The 24,264-nt window shown below is 39.2% G+C and overlaps 1 protein-coding gene across 1 annotated transcript in view; it reads left to right on the plus strand.

Moving 5' to 3' along the window:
• PLXNA1 (plexin A1) overlaps positions 1 to 24,264 on the plus strand; it is a 408,858-nt gene that overhangs the window by 177,534 nt on the left and 207,060 nt on the right. Inside the window, exon 4 of the mRNA XM_081315906.1 lies at positions 16,588 to 16,728. Within this exon, the coding sequence (XP_081172032.1) occupies positions 16,588 to 16,728 (141 nt within the window). The remainder of the gene's footprint in view (positions 1 to 16,587; positions 16,729 to 24,264) is intronic.

The raw sequence follows: 24,264 nt of genomic DNA on the forward strand, positions 1-24,264 counted from the left end.
TGCACCCAACCTTAAGAAGCCATGAATTTTGGGTACAAAGTTATCATGCATCCTTGTTTATACATATTTATAAACTTGCCTGTGTAAATGATGAAAATCGATGCAGGAATAAAAGGACATTTTTAGAAGTGTGGTTACACACAGCAAATTTTGGTTGAAGTGTCAAAAACTCATGGGAATAACTTATCTGAAGGTGAAAAAAAATTACTCGGGCAATAATAAAATAAAAAAGTACAATTTCAGTATATGCACCTTGCAAAGCAGAATAACAAACCAACATACTGATTCCTAAATTCTAATTTGTATATTTACAATCCAGCTATAAGATGGAGAAGGACTGAAAACATAACAGTCACTTGGGATGCCAATACTGGTAAAATAATATCCCTGCATACTTCCTGTCCTTCTGCCTAATTGCTTCCCATTGTGATATGTCTTCTGATACTCCCAAATTATTCCTGCTGATTCTCCAAAGTTTTTTCCAACAGTAAATTCCATATTGTGTTTTAGTCTCCTTATTTGTTACACACTTTCCTTGCCAACTCACAGTTATACACTATCTTCTCTAAAATATCTTACCAGTAGAAAGATATTTTTTCTGCAAGAGTAATTGCATATATCTGAATTATAGTACTACCCAGAAATCAGACACCTTCCTGCCTTACTTTCCTCCAGATATTTACAGAGTCCTCTGAAATCCTACATACCCATGAAACGATCTGAAGAACGTAAGTTGATAGAACTTTTGTTAGTGCTGTGTGTTAAGTCACGGAGCAATGAGACGCGTAGGCGATGGCTGCAACAGGATCTTTATTGGATGGCAGGTAGTAATAGCAACGACTCGGGAACTGGGGTTACCTGGGTCCTCTTATACCTGTCCAGGTGGGCGCTAACCAATAGATTCAAACCTTGGTTTCCCACCTGGCTGTCAGCCAATAGGCTTCCGTGGTTTTCCCGCCAGTGCTGCTCCTTACCGGAGCTGTCCAGCAACAGCGCCTCCTGTATTTCTTGTACTGTAATCAGACCCATACATTACACTGTGCTTGATAACAAATGCAATTGCTGGAGGACTTGGTTGTACACCAACAGCCTTCTGATTAATTTAGGACCAATGGATGCTATTTAATGTTTAAATTATTGTAATGTTGGCTTATATTCCACTCCATTTTTGAGGATTCCAAGTAGATTCCAAATGACTGATTAACTGACTGACTAATTTATTGTTGCCCATCTCACTTACATGACTCTAAACAATCAGCCTTAAAAGTGGTTAAGAAAACCATAAAGACAGGGCAGAGTGTGTTCTAAACCTGTACACAATACAGCTATTTAATGGGCTCAAACTTCCATGGGATCTCCAGTCATGACGACAAAACAAAGTTTTTGAGGGTCTTTAGGAGGCCAATAGTGTTGGGGTCAGTCTCACCTCTGGAGGAACGAAATCAGGAATCTAGATGTTATAGCAGATAAAGGTTGGGCCACTTTGGTGTGAAGGTAACAGCATTCCATGCGCCTTGACATATAGTCATGCCAGCCACATGATCATGGAAGCATGTTCAGACAACACTGGCTCCCTCGACAAGGAAATGTAGATGAGTACCATCCCCTAGAGTTGGACATGACTGGATAGGGAAAACCTTTAACTTTTTTACCTAGACTATTCCAAAGGCATGGGACATCGCTGTAAAGACTGGAGTACTAAGTCATTGTAGATACCAGTTGAGATGTTCAGCAGGCTCTCTCTATTAGATCCTACCAGATGAACAGATTCAACTCTGAGAAAATAAATCTCATGAGATATCTGAGCCTCAAGCCATGTAGGGCTTTAAAAGTAGTAACTCAGTACCTTGAGTTTCATTCAAAGCTAATTGGAAACCAGTGCAGCTGCCACAGTACAGAAGCAGTGTAGTGGTATTACATATGGCAAATCTAGATCTTAGTTATTTAGACTGTTGCATGCTGAATCAGCTGAAGCTATTGAATGATCTTCAAGGACAATCCTATGCAGAGCAAATTGGAATAACTCACCTATAGAGTGACAATGGCATGAGTGACCAAAAGCAAATTATTCTGTACCAGAAATGACTGCAATTGGCACAAATATATATATACTGTAATTGCGTGAAAGCTCTTCTGGCTGCTGTTCAACCAGAATCAAGAAGAGCCATCAGATAGTGAGCCAGCTCCATCTTACAGAGTGCAGTATGACAAAAACTATGGAAATATCTGGCCTCTGGACCCACAACCACTCTGTCTTGCTGAGGTTTAGTTTATGCCTGTTTTGCCCATGTCCCAATAGCTTCCCTGCACTAACACTAGGTCATCTACTTCCTGTTTGGCCCATGGTGGAGATAAATAATTTATGATGCGTCACCCCACACTAGCAGATGACTTTCCCCAGCAATTTCATTTAGGCGTTATTTGGTGGGAGAGAGAGAGAAATTCTGTGACACTCCATAATGAGATTTAATTTCTCCTTTCTCACCACCACCGAATGAAACTTAATTCTGGAAGAGCACCACAAAACAATGTCTGTCACTTGGAGCCAACTTTTATCATGGCTGATTGTATTAAAAACTGCTGAGAGATCAAATAAGACCAAGAGAGTAGCATTTCCCTCATCCTAGGCTTCCAGAGATCACCAACAAGAGCTTTTTGAAACCAGAATCTTGATTGGAACAAGCCCAGGTACTGAGTTTCAACCAGGACTCTCATCAGCTGAAGTTTAATTATCTTCTAACCAACGTTCCCTAAAACAAGTAGCTTCTGAGGAAGGGCACAACTATAATTATTTAAAAGTAACACCCCTCATTCACAAAAGGATTTACTAATGTCTGTATGCAGTCTCCTGTTACTTCCTTGGCAGCTTTTACTGTGATGTTTAGATAGGATTAATGCATGGAGACTGCAAACTTCCTCAGGATGCATAGGTTCAGATCCATCCTAGACAAATTTATATGTTGAGGTTTTTGTCACCTGTGTTGAATCTTCCCAATGGCAATTAACTCTGAGCTGGTATGACTGATTTTCTCCTGAAGAAGCTTGTGTGAATTCATTGCAGTGGCCCAGCAGGTAGTTTTCTGACTTGGCTTTTCCTGATGGGGGTTATTACTATGATCCCTTCCTCTAAATTTATCATTCCCTGGTGGGACAATGCTGGCTTTCTCTTTGTACAGTTTTATTGTTGGCTAATATCACCAAGAGCAAAAGAAAAATAACTCTCTGCATCGTCATTAGGGTATTGTCCTGCTCCAATTTTCCAAAGAATGCATAGTGGTTGTAGGGTAGCACTTCCATTGGCCATGCTATTCAGTGTTTCTTCATGGTCTGCTAATTGAGTCCAGTTCATTTGATGATCGAGTCCAGTTCATTTGATGACCATGTTTTGGTCCTTCCTTCCTTCCTTCCTTCCTTCCTTCCTTCCTTCCTTCCTTCCTTCCTTCCTTCCTTCCTTCCTTCCTTCCTTCCTTCCTTCCTTCCTTCCTTCCTTTCCCCCCCCTCTCTCCCTCCTTCCCAACTGCTGTCTGTTCTCATGAACTAAAGTCCTAAACAGTCTATTTTCCATGCTGAAATAAGCTGGAAAATTATGTTTGTAGGAATGATTTGCACAGCTAGTGAGCAAAGTTACTTACTTGTGGTGTCAAAGTGATCCTTTAGCACTTGTGTTGTGTGTGTTTAAATGAACCACATGCTACCCAGTTCTCTTTGTCACTTTTTCTCTTTTAAAGACTGGTTTCTTTTATAAACATAAAATAATACAGCTGACAAAGCCACTGTTCAGGTTTAGGCTACAGTTAAGATTTTAAGAAACCACCAAGGATTCTCATAAATTGTTCCTTAAGGCAACTGAGATGATATTTGTAAGAAAGCAACTTTTTTCTTCCAGCAAAAAGACTGTCTTATTCAAAGCAATCTCTGCATCTTTTTTTTCCTCCCAAGTTCTTTCCTTGTTTTCATTTTCTCTTTTACAGAACTAATTTTGGCTTTCCTGTAGAACATAATGACGAAATCTTCTTATACTAAAGGATGTATCAAGATATGGATTGGAGTATTTTAACCTTTGACTCCACACAGATCACTAGACCAGAACTAGTATTAACAGGCAGTCACACTGTGTTTGTATATTGCCTATTTTGTGCTGCCGCATTCTGGACCAACTGCAGCTTCCAAATGATCTTCAAGAACTGCCCCATATAGAGCATGTCATAGTAGTCCACACACAAACTGAGCAAAGCATGACTGATTGTAAAGAACATCTTCAGGAATAGATGGAATTAGCTCACAAGATGAATCTGTTTAAAGACCCTCCTGGGCATGGCTGCCACCTGTTCCTTGAGCAGGAGCTGCAAGTCCAGAAGGATTCCCAAATTCTGCCCCAGTCCCAAATGGTGCACTGCGACTGCATTTGGGATTAAAAATGGAAAAACTGCAAATTTGGGTAGTCCAAATATTCACATCTACTCCTGTTCCTTAAGAGTCTTCAGGCACTAGGCCAAGAATTGACAGCATCACTTGCTTGGTCCATAGATGAGATATATAACTGAGTAATAGTCATGTAGATCAGAGGTCCCCAGCCTTTTGGGCAACAGGGACCAGTTCCATGGAGAGAGGTTTTTCCATGGACCGGAGGGTGCATGATTTTGTGTGCTGACTGCATCCCGCAGATAGGGTTTTGCTTGTTTCTGCAGACTGGTTTCTGGCATGCTACGACCCGGTACTGGCGCACAGACCAGGAGTTGGGGACCCCTGGTCTAGATATAATTGGTATACCTGACTTCATATCGATGGATGACCTCATCTAGCAGTTTTGTGTAGATGTTAGACAGGAGAACTGTTAGCTGTCTTCTACACCAGACAGGAAACATAACAAATTGAAATATTTCTACTTTATTGTAAGGCTACATTAATAGAATCTTGCAAGTCTGAAAGTACACTTTTGCAGTCTGTTGCCACTTTTAACTACTTAGGCCAGATTGACTCACCTATGCCATCTCAACCACAGATAATCAACAAGCACAATCAATACTTCTCAATACTCTGGCCCATCCTGACGTTTATTGTAACTGGAAAAGGTCTTCTGAATCCTGACCTTAAAAGGGAATGATGGGGACTGGAAGTAAATTGTCCTAAAATGTTGGCAACCTGTTGGTAAATCGGCATAAGACGGTCCATTAGTTGGCCTATAATCCATTCAGTTATAAAGTTTGAACACTACTTAGTTGTATTACCTAATTTTGGGTTGTTTTTATTGGATACACTGAAGTTTTACATACTAATAGCTGAAATTGCACTGCCAGTTCCTTTCTTGCTGTGGTATTGCTGATTTGTGGAGTTAGATATGATAAAGAATTCTTGTTTATATAACCTATACATTATCTTATGTTACTTCCTATTTTTGTCTTCTTACTGGTTTTTTCATTCTGTAAGTAAATTACATTATAAATTTCATTCTGAAAATAGCAGCACAGTACTGTGACTCACTTACTCAAGGCCGATGAAGCAGGAACAGAACTGTCAATGAGAAATTAGAGCAATAATTATTATTTGAGTAATTAACATATCAGGATGAGGAGAAAGGTTAATAAAGAGCTTTTTGTTATTTTTAATGGGGCTTCTTAGAAGATGGTGGGATAAATGTTTATTTACATAGGTAGAATGGGGATCCAATCATCACAGGGAATGACAGTAGATACATTTGATTTAAAGACCTAGCTTCCATGTGCCATGCAGGCTGTGTTACTGCCTATTGAGAGGAAATCTGGGATATATGAGTCTCGAAGGAAAGGTTTCACACACTATGTAGGTACTGTGAGCAGGTACTGTGAGCAGGTACATGCATTTGGGTCCTGGAATGTAGATTGGATTTTGATTTTTGGTCTCATAATACTTGATTTTATGGAACAATTGTACTTTAAAAAAAGGTAGTAAGACTTTTTTTTTGAAAGTACAGATAGAGTTAGGAAAATTACATTTAAAAGTAATTTTACTTTTTAATGAACATTCTTAAGGAATTTCTATGACTTCAGAGAATTTTCTTTGCCTAATACAACAATAACTATGTAATTAACCTGACAAGTTTCATGGCTCAGCATGGACTAATGGTCATAAAGAAGGCAGTTAAGACTGTGATGCTATCATTTGATAGAATCCCCTTTCAAAATCAAATTGGCTTTGTATCTACAGATAGTATTTAACGTATGACTATGTGGCCAGCAACTTTCCAAATTAAGATGGCACTGAACAAATGGTGATTATGATCAGTCCTTGGAGTTCTGGCCATCCTCAAACCCCTGAGGTCATTTGATCATGGTCTAGATGCTCGGCAAACCATTCACATTTACAGCCACTTGCCAAGCATCCTGTGATCACATGGTCATCATTTGCAACCTACCCTGCTAGCTTCCCCAGAAAGTCAGTGGGGAAACTGGCAGAGAAGGTCACAAGTCCCTCACCTGCATACTGTCCCTCAACCCCTCTCTACTCACACCACACTGATCACTCATGCATCACTGAGAACCCTGCCTGACCTGTGCATTTTATGGCACCTCTTGCATATGCCTTTGCACCCTCCCCAACCTCTTGGGCACCCTTTCCCATCTTCCCAGACCCATGTGGGGGTACCTCTTGCGAGTTGCGACTCCCTTGTACCATCACACATCTCTCCAATCTGTGCAGTGCTTCTCGCACATCCTCTTGCATTTTCATATGCCCTTGTTTTGCGTCATGCGCTCTCTTTGACCTTCCCCCATAACTCCACACACGCCTTTGTTCCCTTCCTCATCTGGCATCTGCCATTTATCTGCCTGCAGGCCTGGGACTTGCAACTTTCTGTACAACTGCCTCACTTAGCGATGGAAATTGCTCTCATAAGTCAAGGACTACCTGTATATTAAAATTTGGAAAAAAAGTTGAAATTACCGATATTTATGATTTATTTATCTTCTTAAGTCATGCAATACGTTTCTCTTTGGCTTAGATTTCTTAATACAGTATTGTACAAGAATAGATCAATCATTATGTCTAATTTGATACATTGTTATTAAATACATATGTGGTATAAGTGGATAACGTATCAAATTAACTCTAATTTTTAGTATTACTTTTCTTTTGTTTGTTTTTCTTTTGTTTGTATTAGTAAGGTAACCATTAATTAGATGGTGACTGTTAGATGTTAGATGAGGGACACGGTGGCTCAGTGGGTTAGGATGCTGAGCTTGTCGATCAGAAGGTCGGCTGTTTGGTGGGTTGAATCCCGAGTGCCGCGTAACAGAGTGAGCGCCTGTTACTCGTCCCAGCTTCTGCCAACCTAGCAGTTCGAAAGCACATAAAAATGCAAGTAGAAAAATAGCGACCACTACGGTGGGAAGGTAACAGCGTTCTGTGCACCTTTGGCGTCTAGTCATGCCGGCCACATGACCACAGAGACGTCCTCGGACAAGTGCTGGCTCTTCGGCTTTGAACCAGAGATGAGCACCGGCCCCTAGAGTTGGAAACGACTAGCACGCATATACGGGGGAACCTTTACCTTTACTTTAACTGTTAGATGGGTGTATATTACCTTTTTAAAATTTGGTTTTGTTCATCTTTGTGTGTGTGTGTGTGTGTGTGTGTGTGTGTGTGAATTTTGTTTAAAAATTGTGATTGATAAAAGAAAGGAGGGGAAAAGTTTCTCTTGCTGAGAGGTCCAGGACACCTAAGTTGCCTTTTTTATTTTTATTTTTTTGCAGGATTATATCTGGAGAGTGTGGTGTGGTGTTATATTTTTTTCTGTGTCAAATCAGCAAATCCAGAGCAGCAACCCTGGAGTAAGAGACCATCTTTCTTGGGGTGAAAGAGGGTCAGGTTTCTTTTAATCCATTCTGTTGTGCTAAGCATCAAAACTCCTTTTCCTTAGGAAGTTGATTTTATCTCTTTGCCCCCAAAACATATTTTTTTGCTAGACCATACTGTGTATGAATGTTTAAGAAATCTATGACCAGAGTTCTCTCTGGAGAAAAAACCCAAGAGTTAACAGTCTGTTGGCATGCTCAATTTTGAAGGGGAAATGTGGCAAAACAGCTGCCCAGCTGTGGGGTAACCTTCTCTTCCTTCATTGTGGCTGTAGGTTACTGGGTTACTGAACTGCTTGAACAAGGCCAGTTAGATGAAGGGCAGATATATCATGCTAAAAATTATTGCCACTCTTTTCCCACCCAACCCTGCAAAACTAGTTTTACATAGAGTAGTGGCCAAAATTGTGGAAACCTTTTGGGAAAAGTGTACATTTGTGGTTTGATGGCTAATAACACCACTTTTTTTGTTTGGAGTAGTATCATAAAATTATATATCAATGGAAAGATAATTTAATCAAGAATGTAATACAACAAAGTTTGTTCAATTATTTCTACTGTATTCTATGAAAGGTTATATAGCCAAATAACCAGAAAAAGGAAGCACAACTTGCTTAGGTTGATATCAGATAGCTTTCCTTCATCTGATTGTAGCCAATGAGCATGAGTGTTTAGAGAGCCAATCAGGTGTCAACTTGTTTTTGCAATGAACTAATCAGATCACAGTAGGATTCAGTTATTGATGTCATGTATTGAAGCTGAGAGGAGGACATTTGTCAATGTGTTATGTGATCACTATCACGTTGGTTGGGGTTTTTTGTGTTGTTTCATTTCGTGAGCTTGTAAAACATAATAAAATTAAAGTAATGGTGCAAAGAGTTGACTGGTTGCCCAGAAAGTGATGTAAAATAGTATTATTAAGTGAACAAAGCTACAGTTATAATGAAATTAGAAGAAAAATTGGTGGAAACTTAACCAAAGGTGGCATTTTTACTGTACACCTTTCCCAAAAGGTTTCCACAATTTTGGCCACTACTGTATGGTAAGAAGCCACCTGTAGCATGTAACATCTTTATTTCTGTTAATGTGGTGAAAATAGCACTGTGGAGTAAAAAGCATTCACGGACTTAGAGATTTTTACAAATGGCCACTGAGTCATTTCCTTGGAATTTTTGTTGTCATAAAATAATGGTGACAATGCTGGAGATGTAAATACTCAGCTGATATTAGGATATTGGATGCTGTTTCCTTTGCCTCTTTGTTTTCTTTAACTTCCAAGTATCGGCTGTCACAAACTTCATAATGAAAGTAATTGTTTGGAACTGAGTGAAACTAATTATTTGGAACAGGATCTTTTTCATTAATTTGGGTCTCTAAACAATTTAAGGTGCTGCAGGAAAATATATTCTTTGAGAGTAGCTGCTTTTATTTTCTTGAGAAGAGGTTTGACTCTCAGAGTGGTGGCTCAAATTTTGAATATATGCTTCAAGACAAATCCAGATCTTCAGTAATGTAATTTTCTTATGTTGAAATGTAGCCAATATAGTATAGGTAGTCAGAAGTATAGATTTAATTCCATGGCATAATTAAGCTTTACAGCTTTTTCTAATTGCACATTCCAGAAATGGTAGGCAGATGCTAAGAATTCTGGGAATTGTAGTCTCAGTACATCTAAAGGGCATAGTTGTGGGAATTAGTTAAAACTGCCTCTTCTGCCACAGTTTGGGCATTCATAAAATAAACATTACATACAAGACAAATTGTATGTACAAGCAGTCCTTGAATTACAACAACAATTGGGTGTAGATTTTCGGTTGTTAAGCAGGATGGCTGTTAAGTAAGTCCAACCCGATTTTACTTATCTTTTTGTCCTAGGATTGTTAAATGAATCACTGCAGTTGTTAAATTAATCACATGGCTGTGATCTGATTTCTACCACTGACTTTGCTTGTTGGAAACTGGCTGGGAAGGTCACCAATGGCAATTTTATGAATAGCACAGCACAGCACAGCACAACGTTCTTTATTGGCCAAGTGTGGTTGGAAACACAAGGACTTTGTCTTTGGTGCATAAGCTCTCAGTGTATATACAAGCAATAGTGATAAATCATGATCATAATCAACATAAAATACATTAATCATAAATCATAAAATACAACACATTAATCATAAATGATAAAATGCAACACTTAGTGATAGTTATACTAGGTAAGCAAACAACATAAATCATACTAGGATACTAATAAAATAATATAAATTGTAAGATACAAGCAACAAAGTTATCATCATAGAAAGATAAGGATAGGTAATAGGAAAGATAAGAATAATAGTAATACAGCTTTACTAAGTAGTTTGACAGTTTTGTTGAAATTAGTTGTTTAGCAGAGTATGGCATGGGGGATCTGGGATTCTGCCACCATTGTAAATACATGCCAATTGCCAAGCACCCAAATTTTGATCATATCTGTGGGGCTGCTGCAACAGTTGTATGTCTAATGACAGGTTATAAATAACTTTTTTCAATGGCATTGAAACTTGGAAGGGTCACTAAACATATAGTTGTAAGTCAAGAACTTATCCTGAAAGAAATCCAGTTGTTTTCATTGAGGCTTGAATACTGTTATGTATGTTTTGATTATAACATAAGCCTCTGAGATGTTTTTTTCTTCCCTTAAAAAAAGGTTGTAACCTATTTCTGTGATGTTAAGCCAGCTCAAGCCAAATACTTTCATACTATCCTCCCTAATGGAGTTTAGTGTGGCACGTGTAGGATTATCTCACTTTGTCTTCTCAGCCACCCTCTTAGAAAGACTAGATTGAGAAGGTGCCTAAACTAAGGTCTCCTCAGCTGGCTTCATGCCTGCTCAGATCTCTTTGTGCAAATATTACACACTGTTTATTGTATCATGCTGTCTCTGATGCCTACGTCAATGAAGCAGTGACAATCGAATTAATGTTTTCCCATTTGATACCCTATTGTTTTCCATAGGGTCATGTCACATAAACCAGGGGTCCCCAAACCCACCAGTCTGGGGACTTGTAACGGGCACAGCATGCCAGCAACCGGTCTGCAGAAACAAGCAAAGCTCCATCTGTGGGATGCAGGCAGCACACAAAACCATGCACTGTCCAGTCTGCGGAAAAACCTCTCTCCACGGAACTGGTCCCTGGTGCCCAAAAGTTTGGGGATCCCTTACATAAACAGTAGATTGATATAAATTGTAGAATTACTGCTGATAGTGAAAAGTTACTATTGGAATTCCTACGATACCACTGAATGGTTTTAAAACTAGAGTAGGAATATATTGATTGAACTATGAATATGGCCTTTAAAAGGACTGAAAAGGTGTAATTTGTCATATGAATTCAGCCTATGAGAAACTGTTACCATGGTTAAAGTATTCATGGGATGCTTCTCAGTTAATTCCAGAGTTGACAAACATAGTAATTACGGTCACATGTAACAGAGAGATTTAGAAAACATTCATCTCCCTCAATGTAAGAAGGTTTTTTGTTTTTTTTTAGTTAAACACTGGATTAAATGGCAGTTTGCAACTTTCAGAGTCCCTTACCAATTGAAATTAGTGAGAATCAGGTTATGGCATGAAAGAATTGGGATTGAGATCCCTGCCAGCCATGAATCCAGGAATATCAATCATATATTAGACTTCACTACTTGTCAAACTTTACTTTTCAAAAATTGGCCCCATTTGTTATGTAATACTAGTGGTTTTCATTGGATATAGAAAAGCTCTTAGAAGTGCTGTCACCCTTCGCTTGCTTTTATATGCGTAGGACATCAGCTGATGTGGAGAAATAGTCTTGGTTGCTTTGATATCCTGTGAGTGAGGGAAAGCATTCTTCTTGGGATTTGGTTAAACTTGGAACGTCAATATTTTCAAGCAAGTATCTCCTCTAAGACTTGCAACACTTTGTGCTGAAATAATAAGCACTTTGCATATTTTAATGACAATGTGATACAGACCTGTTTTAAAGAAATTAAAAAAAATATTTCTGAAGTATTTATAACATAGAATCATAAGGCTGGAAGTGATCTAGTGCAGGAGCACCCACAACTCCGGAAGCAAGCTACTCCACTGGATTAATTTGTAAGACTTTCTCTTTGACCTGGCTTTAAGAGTTAGGAATTGGATAGATATTTTGGGTGGCTTTTTCAAATTGCCTATTATTTATTTATTTATTATTTATTTATTATTGATAGTTGGGTAGATGTAATGTTGCTAACACAAAAGACTTTGAATGGGAGAAAATCTCAGTATGCCCAGAGTAATGTTGATTACTAATGGAGATATTGTAGTAACTTTAAATACTGGCCTGGCTGTTGGTAAAGCTTTAAAGTATTCAAAGAGAAATAATTAACCAGTAGGTGGTTACAGTTTTTAGTAATGACTTATATTTGCTAAACTGGAGAAAGAGCCCAGCCTGGGAGATTAATAAAAGGATGTATTTAAACAGCTTATCCCTGCCTTTATTTTGCTGTGTGAAACTGGATCATAACTTTCTTTCATTGTTTCGACATTTTAGAATATGTAGCAGAAATGGGAGGGGGCCAGGTTTTGACTCCCTACAAAGTATGTAGCATATGTCTAGTGAAAAATGTAGGTATGTCTGCCTTGCATATTTTCTGTTTTACCTGACATTAAACGGATTGGAATCAGCTAAATGGATTGCAAGGATAAGCTGAAGCAAGAAAGAATGAATCCATAGGAAGCTGGGTGGGGGGAAGACACTTGGCAGCAAAGAATTTAAAAGGGAATGTAGAGTATGGGAGGGGAGAGAGAGAGAGGTAGGGAGAGAGATAATGGTCATTGGATCCAGCTATGGAGTGAGGGAAGTTTCAGACTGGCAATTTTAGGGAACGTGTTGGGATGAGGAATTGGCAGCTGCAGACAAACATTCCCGGAGTTACTAGGTATTAGCTGAACAGCTGTCAGGCTGTGCGCAAAGGCTTCTCACAATCACACCTGCATTCCTGGACACCTTCACTATGAGTCCAAGCCCTGTTCGCTGTAGGGGACCAGCCTCTCTCTATCCCTGCCGCTGCTGATCTATCTTCTTTCACTCTGGGGCGTCTCTCTTAATCAAATACATTTGTTTTGTAAAACTGACTAAAAATAATCCTGGGCTGGTATGTGCTGGATGTTGGCAGTGAATCAAAGGCTCTGCTCTAATTAAGCAGGCCCTGGTTTGTTTGTGAGCTGCATATATTTCCATGCTAATCAGCCACACGCCAGGATCCTGCCTTCTAAGCCTCACTTCCTTTGCCTGATTGGAAACTATGCAAATGGACGGAGGGAGTCTATTTATTGCAACCGAGGAATGAGACTGCAACCCATTTTGTGGGGCTTTATTGGAGTGGGAGGGGCAGTGCTTTGGCTGGGGTTGCAAAGATAATGGGTAGTCCAGTGATTCAGTCCAATTATTTACAGTTACATAAAGGGTATCAATTACTCCTTTGTCGTGAAATACTTTTTTAGTCAAACGTTCTGCTCAAAGTCACTTAGATTTGTTGACCAAGTATTACTACTGCTATTCATAGGGAATAGAATTAAGAACGTAAAACAACATGAATCAAACACAAGGCTTGTCTAGTCCTAGGTTATATTTCTGACAGCTGCCAACCACATAAGGAGTACACAAAGGGAGCATGATCACAGTAGTACCCTCCTGCTTGGGTATAAAAGAGCATTTTGCATCTTGATTGGGGCAGCATAAAAACATTTTGATAAGTAGCCATTATGGACCACATTTTTATTATTTTATTTTATTTTAATTCCATTTATATCCCGCCCTTCTCCGAAGACTCAGGGCGGCTTACAAGCTTAGCAGTATCCCCTGCAAATCTGTTTTGTTCTCTTTCAAAAAGCAAAATTGTTCATTGTATAAAGAAATGCTTTCTTTCATTTGTTCTGAACTTTTCAACCTTCAACTTCGTTACATGACCCCAGATTCTAGTATGTGAATGAGTAGAGTGATAATTTTCAGGTGACTATCCATTCTGAATGTATAGGCATACCACCAATTTTTGGGACTCTATACAGTTTAATCGTCATTTGAATTACTACAGGTAGTCCTTGACATACGACACAATTGAGCCCAAAATTTCTGTTGTTAACTGAGACATTTAAGTGAGTTTTTTTTCCCATTTTACGACCTTTCTTGCCACAGTTATCAATCACTTCAGTGGTTAAGCTAGTAACAAGGCTGTTAAGTGCATCTGGCTTCTCCTCATTGACTTTGCTTGTCAGAAGGTCGTAAAAAGTGATCACATGATTCTGGGACACTGCAACCGTCATAAATATGAGTCAGTTGCCATGCATCTGAATTTTGATCATGTGACCGTGGGGGAATGCTGCAGGGTTGTAAGTGTGAAAAACGGTCATAGGTCACTCCTTTCAGTGCTGTTGTAACTTCAAACGGTGATTAAATGAACTGTTGTAAGTCGAGGACTCCCTGTGCACCATTTTTGTAGGGCCAAAAGACGATTGAATCCAGATTTCAGGTGAGATGGAATTAGGTTATTCACCAGTTCTTCCACGATTCAGGTTTGGCAAGTTGGCTTCCAGGTGTTTTAATTGCAGAGGGGGAAAAAATACTTTCAGTGCAAATATCTAAAGAGAAGCACGATGAGCATCTTGATGACAGCTGAATGAAGAGAATTAACGTAGATATATATTCTGTCCCTATTATGGGTTGAATAGGATCTTATTACGCCTTTTAATGTCATTATTTCCTCTGTGGTGAAAGCAAATCTTTTTGGATAAGATTTATTGTCATCATTATTAATGGAATTAGAGCATTTGCTGTATCCCTGCGGTGCCAGGAACAAATATGCTGATTGACCCTCACTCCTTTTATGAAGTATAACTTCTAATAGAATACACGGGCCCTTGATTGTAATACCGAAGTGGTGATGAAATTTGTCTTCATTCTCTTGGCTCTCATTATGCACCCTCTTTGCACAGATACTTGCATGGGTTGTTAGTGCTTAGGTGCTTCACCTTCTTGATAGCTGGAGAGCCTTTCAAGAGCAATTCAACTATTAGGCTATTGAAAAGTTCATTGAGTAAGGGAAGCTGGCTAAAACAAAGCATATATAATTCATTATTTTTAAAAAAGGAAGATGATTAATTCCAGTAATGATTCCAGCAAATGTACGAGATGGTAAATGCTGAGAGGTGGTAATTGTGTGATTGCTCTGGCAAAGAAGATAGGCTACACTGACAGGTAAAGGGGAAAAAAAGTCTTTATCCGTGAGAGGTAAATCCTATTGCTGGAAGTGCACTATTTCTGAGGCTACCTCAAGAGAGGCTGAAGTTTACAGTAGCTACCATTCTTCCTCCATCCAATTCAGCCTGTAGAGAAATTGATAATGGAAAATTTGCCCTAATTAAAGGATTTTTATATTTTCTACATGGTGATGGCCAGTAATGCTCAACATACCTCTTACCGGCACTTACCGGACATACTATTATACATTATCCAGTAATTGCCTGCTTCATTTTTTTTCAAATTTATTATTTTAACTGTAGTGCACTCAGAGTTCATAATAATGGCAAAGTGGTATACAAATACTTCAAATAAATCTTAAATGAAAAGCAAATAGAAACAATTGTTTTTATTGTGAAAGACATAAAAATGATAACTCGGATAAAGTCCCAAAGGTGCTTTTTTCACGAGGCAGCTTGGACTTCCTTATTTTTCTTTGAAGACATTTTGCTTCTCATCCTAGAAACTTCTTTAGCTCTGACTGGATGGTGGAGAATGGCAGGATTTGTACTCCTTGCAGACAGCTGTTCATTTGTATTCTTTTAGAGAGTCGTTGAGGCCACCTGGAGGCTTATCTGTGTCGTCAGGGTCACCTGAATAGCACAAATGGGTGTGGAGCCTTCTTGGAACTGCTGAAAAGACTGTGTTGTAGACAGGAGATTGATGATGTCATATCCTTGCCCCTCTGTTGAGAGAGGGCTGTTCAATTTTGACATGGATGGCCTCTTTGACCCCTCTTTCAAACTGGCGGTCCTCTCTGTTCAGAATGTGGACTTTGCTATCTTTGAAAGAGTGGCTTTTGTCTTAAATACAGATGGACTGCTGAATCTTGTCCTGATGGGCTTGTTCTCCTATGTTGTGCCATAGTTGTTATGTTTCCTCAGTGTACAGATCCGCACATGGCTCACTGCTTAACAGTGTTATGCTTAACAATGCTAATGTGGACTAGGAACTCCATCACTAAGCAGCATGGTTGTATAGTGCAACCACACCGATTGCACTGATTGATGCTGGTAGTTGCACCAGTCCCATTTGCTGCTGTTATGTGCATTCTATGTGGCTGCATCATTCCATGGTCACATGATTGCTATTTGTGACTTTCTGCTGGCTTCCCCACTGACCTTGCTTGTTAAAAGTCAGCCGTGAACATTGCAAATGGTGACCACGTGACCACAGACATTGCAGCTGTTGCAATGGTGAGCCAGTTGACATTGCCAAGTGCTGATTGTGACGATGTGACTGTGGGAATGCTACGGTAGCTGCAACTACCAGGATTGGTCATTAGTTCCCCTCATTCAGTGTCATGGAAACTTTGAAAAGTTGTGAACTTAGTGTCGTTCAACCAGGACAACTGTACTTGTATAGAACTGGAACATTGTCTCTTTGCAACCTAATAAATGTAACTCAACTTAATTTTGCAAAAATTGCACCAGTTTTCATGCTTCTTAAATGTTCCTTATTTCTTTCAGATCTTGGTTGATCCTTCCAGTCCCATTGGACATTCAGCTTTGCAATATGAAAATGTGGTAGCTCATGATGGCAGTCCAATTTTGCGGGATCTAGTGCTGAGCCCTGATCTGCAATATCTTTATGCCATGAGTGAGAAACAGGTAAGAATCTAAATTTGTATTACATTTCATTTGCATACAGCCAACCCTAGGGAACCCATAACCAGATGATTAGAGGGTTTTTTTTATTAATCTTTGCTGCAAATGGAACATTTCTCAGGCACAGTGCATTAAATTAGGGCATGGTTGTAAGACTCTTAGATGAATTGAACAAAAAAAGTATGGACTGATGACACAGATCATTGGAATAAAAGTATTTGAATGACTGACAGGATGGCTCTCTTAAGAGATGGTTTAAAAAATGAGCAGTTTTTATAGTACTATATGATAGCTAATATGAATTGGCTCAGTAAATTTCAGTTTTAGCAAGCCCTACACATGGACAAAATCAGTCTAATGCAAAATCAGCTTGTGGCTTTCCATATCATCAATCTGAATCGGCCTGGAGGATTAGGGGTGGCCAGCACAGTCTTTTGCTACTAGCCTCCTTTCTGCAGAGTGAATTCCAGTCAGTGGGGATTCAACATCTACATGAGGCTACTGGGAGACCTCATCCATTGCCACAGGGTGAGGTATGATCAGTATGTTGCTGATAATATATCTTTGCTCCTGGTGTATTAAGCCAGGGCTTTTCAACCAGTGGTACGGGTAGCACCTGTGGTACATTGGCACCTGGCAGGTGGTATGCAGCCATCCTAGAAAAGTGGTAGCAGGGGAGGGGAATGAGCTGAACCGGTGGCAGCACCGCACAAGCCTGAGTGAGAGATGGCTGGAGCTGCAGGGCTGTCAGGGCTCAGCGGAAGCGCCAGGATCAGCACCAGGCTCCAGCTGGAGCTCAGCGCTGATCCTGGCGCTTCTGCTGAGCCCAGAAGAAGCGCTGATCAGCTGGAATGTTGCAGCATCTCCAGGGTCTTGTGATTTACATTCAGATGCTTGGCAACTGATTCATATTTATGATGGTCACAGTGTCCCAGGGTCATGTGAAGTGACCAAAACCTGCTGCAACCGCCCAGCAGATGGGGGGGAATAAAAACCAAACACCCCCCCACCCCCACCCCTGGTGCCAATCCTCAACAGAAATGCTCACAACAATGAAAACCTCAGACAGGAGGAAGAGCGCTGCTGGGCGGGCAGGCAGGTGTCTTGCTTGGCTGTGGCTTGGGGGCACTTTTTTCAGTGCCATTGTAACTTCAAACAGTCACTAAGTGAACTGTTGTAAGTCGAGGACTACCTGTACTTCATCACTTTTTCCCTTTTTTTTTGGTCATCAAGTTTTTGACACCTTGCTAGGTGGTACTCGGATGTTGCTATATCCTAAAAGTGGTACAATGGGTGAAAGGGTTGAAAAGCCCTGTATTAAGCAATGCTATGAACATTGTAGCCCAGTGCCTGGAAGATGGGAGAGTCTGAAAAGAGGATAACAGGCTTCAGCTGCATTCTGGCAAGACTTAGCGGCTCAGGAGGCATGTTTGTTGTAAGATTATACCATCTTTGGTGTTGAGATCCTCCTGTACTGACAACTCCTGCTCAAAGAGCAAGTAACGGTCATAGTTAGGAGGCCTTTGCATAGCTTTGTGCACCTAATGGGCCTGTTTCTAGCTCTGCTCACAGACAGAACAGCTCTGTGAGAAGCACTTGTTACCATTTTGCTTCTGGGTCCAATTCATGTTGCTGACTTTAATCTTTAAAGACCTTCATAGCATGGGACTGGATTATCCGAGGGACTGATTATATCTGTCTGGCAGAAGAGAAATGCTGTGGGTTCCGACTGCCAGGGAATTTGGTGGGTCGCAAGAAGTGGGCCTTTTCTGTTGTGGCACCTACCTAATGGGATATTCTCTCTCCCCCCCAAAAGTGAGGTTAGGTCCATCTGTATCTTGGGGTCCCAGGGGACCAGTGAAATTCTTAAGATAGTTCCATTTTTGTGTTTGACATTCAATCCTATGCCTTGTGTTTTTTATATTTTAATGATGACTGTTTTCATACATTTGTTGCTTTAATTAATTGTTCTAAAGTGTCCAGAATCATTTTTGTCAAATGGACAGCCATATAAATTTGATACAGTAAATGAATAAAAGGCACATCACAATCAACTATGAAATGCATTCTGGTTATGGATCTAATGGCTGGCAGTTACTACAAAAAATGGCTTTATGTTCAAGGATGAACATGATTGTGTATCTTTATTTATTCAGTATAATTTCCTAAGAAATTCAATTTTGTTTCTATGGCAAAAAGTACTAATCAGGTGCTTCATCATTTCTTTCTCCATATGTTACTTCAGTACAAACGTCTATTAATATTGCCACCCAACACACAAAATCTATTGCTTGTGAAAACATTTGTACCACCAGTTTAACCCCTTAATCCTTTTTTTTAGTAACAATATCCTTTAAAAATGGAGTGCCTGACTCATGTCTTCTTGCAGTTCAAATATTTCTCAGTCTAGGCAGTAATACCATCACTGTTGGGTTGGTTCATCTGTTCTGCCAAATTATTTTGTTTTGTCCTACTGTGAATGTATGAACTATTGTGATTTATAAACCAGAATTTATAGCATGTTTGGACTGTTTATAATATGTAGCCGCCATAGGCAGCAGAATATTTGTTTTTTGTTTATTTCATTTATAAAGCTGTCTACTCAACAGGCAATTCTATATTAATTAATATATGTTTTAAGGGCGACCAAATAGATATTCACAGATAATGCTAATACTAATAAAGATGCCGACACTATTACTTCTACCAATAGAGAAAATCCTGTCCACTGTTAGCCCAAATCACCCCAAGCTTGTTAAGGGCAGTCACTGACCCTCAAACATTTGCCCACTCCTGATCTGTTTTTTTAAAATATGTGAATGGAGATGGGTGGGAGTTTGTTAGATAAATGGATTGTATAAAATAAGGGATGTTAAAACTCTTGTTATAGTTCCTGTTTTGCCTCTTCAGAAAATTTCACCTACCTGAGTTTTCATCCAGAATTAGAGATTGACTAAGGAGAAAAGGATGGACAATGAGGTTACAGCAGGCAGAAGTGCTTTTGATCCTTGCTATTTCCTTGGTTCAAAATATCAAATGTCCAAATTTACTTTATATAGCGAAAGAGAAGACATGGATTTCAATGAATGGAACTGTTGCCATCCCATGTAATTTGGCAATAAGAGGAGTCAGGGTTTTCCCCACTATATTTATCTCTAATTGAATGTTCAGTTGTTTGCTCAGGGAATGAAAAGTGGGAAGTGGGAAGGAAAAGTAAACTTGTTTACTCATTTAATAAGTTATATGCCACCATATCACCAAGGTGACTCTGGACAGTTTTCAAAGTGGCATTGCTTATTAGAAAGCAAATGTATATACAGTATATTTAGCATCTGTTCTAAGCTTACTAGAGCCCTTTTGGGAAAAAAAAACACTATTTGACAGATTGCCTTTGCTATAGGTATTACAGAAATGTCTTCTGCACTATTCCAGCAAGATATTTATATAGGTAAGGAATGACAGAGGTGGTTATTTCTATGGAGATTCTCAATCATCCATGTCATGGTTGTCACAAAGGTGCTTTTCTAAAAGGCAATCAAGAAGCTGAAGAAACTTCTTGGATGAGAAGTGAACTGTTTTTAAGGTAGGAAACCAATAATGCCCAGTTGCCTTTTGAAAAGAACCTTTGGCACATAGGTGGTATTGTGGCTAAGTGTTTCAATATTCAATATTTCGTTATGCAGTAATCCTAGATTAAAGGCCATTTAAAGGTGATTTGGAATTTATTTGCTAGCATCCAGTTTTGAATTGTAGGTTCTTCTGCAGTTTTTTTCTTCCCTTACCCTGCATTAAAAATATGAATAAAATTGTGGGGTTAATAACATTTAAGCTAATGATCACTTTTATGAGACAAGCACCATTGTAAATGTCTGCTGTGAAGGGTATGATAAAATATAAATGTCTAGAAATGGCAATGACCAATAGAAGAGGGCTGTTCCTAATCCACTCTTTGAATCACTGCTATTCCTCATCTTGATTAGTCCCAGCACTTCAGAATCAATTACTTATAATTGATTTTATCATATATCACATATATATTAATTCATATATATATTACAAATAAATAATTCAATTAATACTATTTTCTACTATCCAAGTAAAGTTGCATATGTAGTTAAGAGGAGCATTTTGTTTTAAAAAAGTGTCAGAATATAAAAGGTAGGCGAGTACATAAACTCTTTTTCATATCAGAAGGTCTGCATCAGGGGTAGGAAACCTTGCCTCTTTTATGACTTGTGGACCTCAATACCCAGAATTCCTGAGCCAGCCATGGTGACTCAGGAATTCTGGGAGTTGAAGTCCACAAGTCATAAAAGAGCCAAGTTGAAGTCCACAAGTCATAAAAGAGCCAAGGTTCCCTACTCCTGGTCTACATGAAGGAAGTACAAAATGTTGGTCATGGAGAAAGGTTGTTAGGTTTATAATGATACAGACTACTTGGTGTGCACCTCCCCTGCACTTCATCTGCATCCACTGTACCTTTGTGGGGAACAAAACCTGGATGAAAAGCACATGAGACATCGTAAGCAGATTTCTCATTCTGTTATTTCTCCTGAAAGAAAGGGAAACAATATCTCTATTTATGTGTGCATAAGAGAATGAGAGAGGATTATTGTGTCTCTCTGTAGATTGGAGAGCAATTAACTTTACACTGAGGTGCCTTCCTTTACAACCAATTCATTTTAATCAATAAACTATTAAATATTAAAGTTTTTAGTCTTAGTCCTGCCCTTTTTAGAGTGGGAACTCTGAATAGTGTGCATGTGTGCATGCCCACACACATCCATATGCATGCACATACGTATGTACATGTGTGCCAAATGTATTTGTTACAGAAAAACAAAATTCTAAGGAAGTTTTAAATAAGAGTTGCCAAGCCTAGGTTGTCAGGCAGGGGTAGCTGGGGATTGCATGGGAGTTGTTATTTGTTTGTTTCTTTGGAAGTTCTTCTTTAATTCAGAATTATCCTCCTAGTTGAAACTTTTGGATGCTTTTAGGTGCTGCCTACACATATTGCACTAAATTACAGATGACTAGTCTGGAGTTTACTGCAGCATCAGTGATATGCCTATGACTGTCTTCTTCAGGAAAAGTTATACAAAAGCATTTGTATAAAAGCACCACAACCGTCTGATCAAGTTCATCTGTTCAAATGCAAACAATTTAAATGGAATTAAAAAATGGTATAAAAACATATGGCTCAGCCATGTTAAAAAAAAAGGCACTACAAACTATAGAGTTAACAGGCTACAATGCCGTTCCTTCAGAGATTTTATTTTAAAACAGATGAAGGCATTGAAATAAAAACTCGGCTCTTCTTTCATGTAAAATGGCAGTTTGAAATGTCGGGTCAAATCTTGCCCATATGATTTTATTTTTCTGCTTGTCACCAGCACTGGCAAATTCTTTATTTTGTTAGTCACATTTTCATGGGCCCTGCATGGAAAAGACAGTTAAAGGATTGTAAAATGCAATCACAATGGAAAGATAAGTAATACAGGTAGTCCTCTGCTTACAACCACAAGTGAGCCCAAAATTTCTGTTGCTAAGCAAGACAGTTGTTGAGTTTTGCTCCATTTTACCACCTTTCTTACAATAGTTGTTAAGTGAGTCATTGCAGTTGTTAAGTTAGTGGCATGTTTGTTAAGTAAAACTGGCTTCCCCATTGAGTTTGCTTGTAAGAAGGTCACAAAAGATGATCACATGACCCTGGGACAATGCATAACTATGAGTCAGTTGTCAAGTGTCTGAATTTTGATTCTGTGGCTATGGGGATGTTGCAAGTGTGAAAAATGTCAATTTTTCCAATGCCATTGTAACTTCAAATTGGCACTAAATGAATATTTCTATGTCAAGGGCTACTTATATACCCATCTATAGGTTGGTTTTCTCTGGCTAAAACACTGCAGAAGTAGAGCAGTCTGGAAGATCAAGGACTAGTAGCCCCAGGCAAGCCAGGAAAGTTGTCGCAGTCTCCTTAGCTAACAGGGACCTAGACCTTGTTTTGTTGTGAAAGGGTGAGGCATAAATTTTATCAATATATAAATACAATTATATTTGAAATGAAGGATAAGCTCTGCTCAGAAACAGATATGCAATACACGTCTGTTCTTTAGACTGGAGAAATACAGGAAGAAAATACAGCAAAAATCTTATCTTACATTGCAGTCATTCTTTCTTTTGAATTCTGAGCTGATAAAATCAGATATTTTCTGTAGTGTAGAATCCTTTCCTCCTTCATCAATGCTTATCAGCAGTTACTCATATCCCAGTCCCACTTAGAATGCCTGCCTATCTAACCCTTTCAAAACTTGCATGCTTAGCTGCTAAATACCTCTTTCAAAACAGCGTCTTTGTTCCAATGCTTAAGGCTGAAGTGGCACACCTGCTATGAAAGAAAATGGCCTGCTTCAAAAGATTGCATGTTCCCTCGGTAGTTAAATGGTCAAGCAGGCCTTGGAAAGATCCCAGGTTCCTAAGCACACAGAGATCTAACTTCCCATGGCATCCCTGTTTTTTTTTTTTTATGAAAGACAGATTTCTAGGAATTCAAAATGTGTTTCCAGATCTAAACAAATGCCATCCAAAGCCTCTGGATTATATCAGTAGTTCTCACTTACTTGGCTACGGGTGAAAATAAGATTCTGCTTTAATATGATGAAGGTAAATTGTCTCCACTGTATGCAGCATTTGAAGCAATCTGTGAAAGGAGTTAGATCGCGTAGCTTAAGGCTATTGCAAGCAAGATATTTGACAGATTCATCTACAATTTAGGAGTGATGTCTAGAAATAGTAATTTTCTACATTTTCTTACCTATTCTAATATAATGGGGTAAACCTTGGACTGCTTACATGTAGGCTTCTGTTGGGGTGAGTGATTTAACAATTTGGGCTTCAGTTTAGAGGTGGCTAGATCTGGGAATTTTCTAAGGCAGAATCACCTTAAAACAGAAGATGGGACTCTGAGGCTAGTAGGATCACACAAGTCCTGCCCCATGCCTCTAGGACTTCGGTGGGGGGGAGATGTACATTTTAAGAGAGTTAAGTTGTTGAGGGAAAGGCTGACATCCTTCTTTAAGAGGGCAAATGATGTAGTGTCATTTTCATACAGAGATCTGAACTGGATTCTGAACAATGCTCTAAAGGGCAGAGCTGGTCACTCCATGGTGCTGATGCTTGTAGTGGAACATCTGCACACGAGCCAGAGCTAGGACTGTGTTTTACATGTGTCAACAGCAGGGGTGGTTACATGGAGGCCAATTCAAGCAGACTTCTTGATAGAAATGCAATTTGTACTTCAGTTTCAATAAGTAATTGTAGAAAGAGAAGAGAGAAGCAGCATCAGTCAAAGAAGCAGAACTACCATGGGCTTTTCTTGATTCCATAATCCAAGCCAGCAGAAGGAATTTTGCCAACCAGGACTTCTCAATTTTTTCAGATCAATAGGACTTTGGAAAGAAATTATGTAAAAGCCTTTGAATTTTTTTGAAAAAACTGGGCTAGCCCGAAGACAGAGGAAAATAATCCTGAAAAAATCCC

Source organism: Vipera berus, assembly GCF_964194415.1.
Source record: "Vipera berus genome assembly, chromosome: 2".
Classification (NCBI taxonomy): Eukaryota; Metazoa; Chordata; class Lepidosauria; order Squamata; family Viperidae; genus Vipera; species Vipera berus.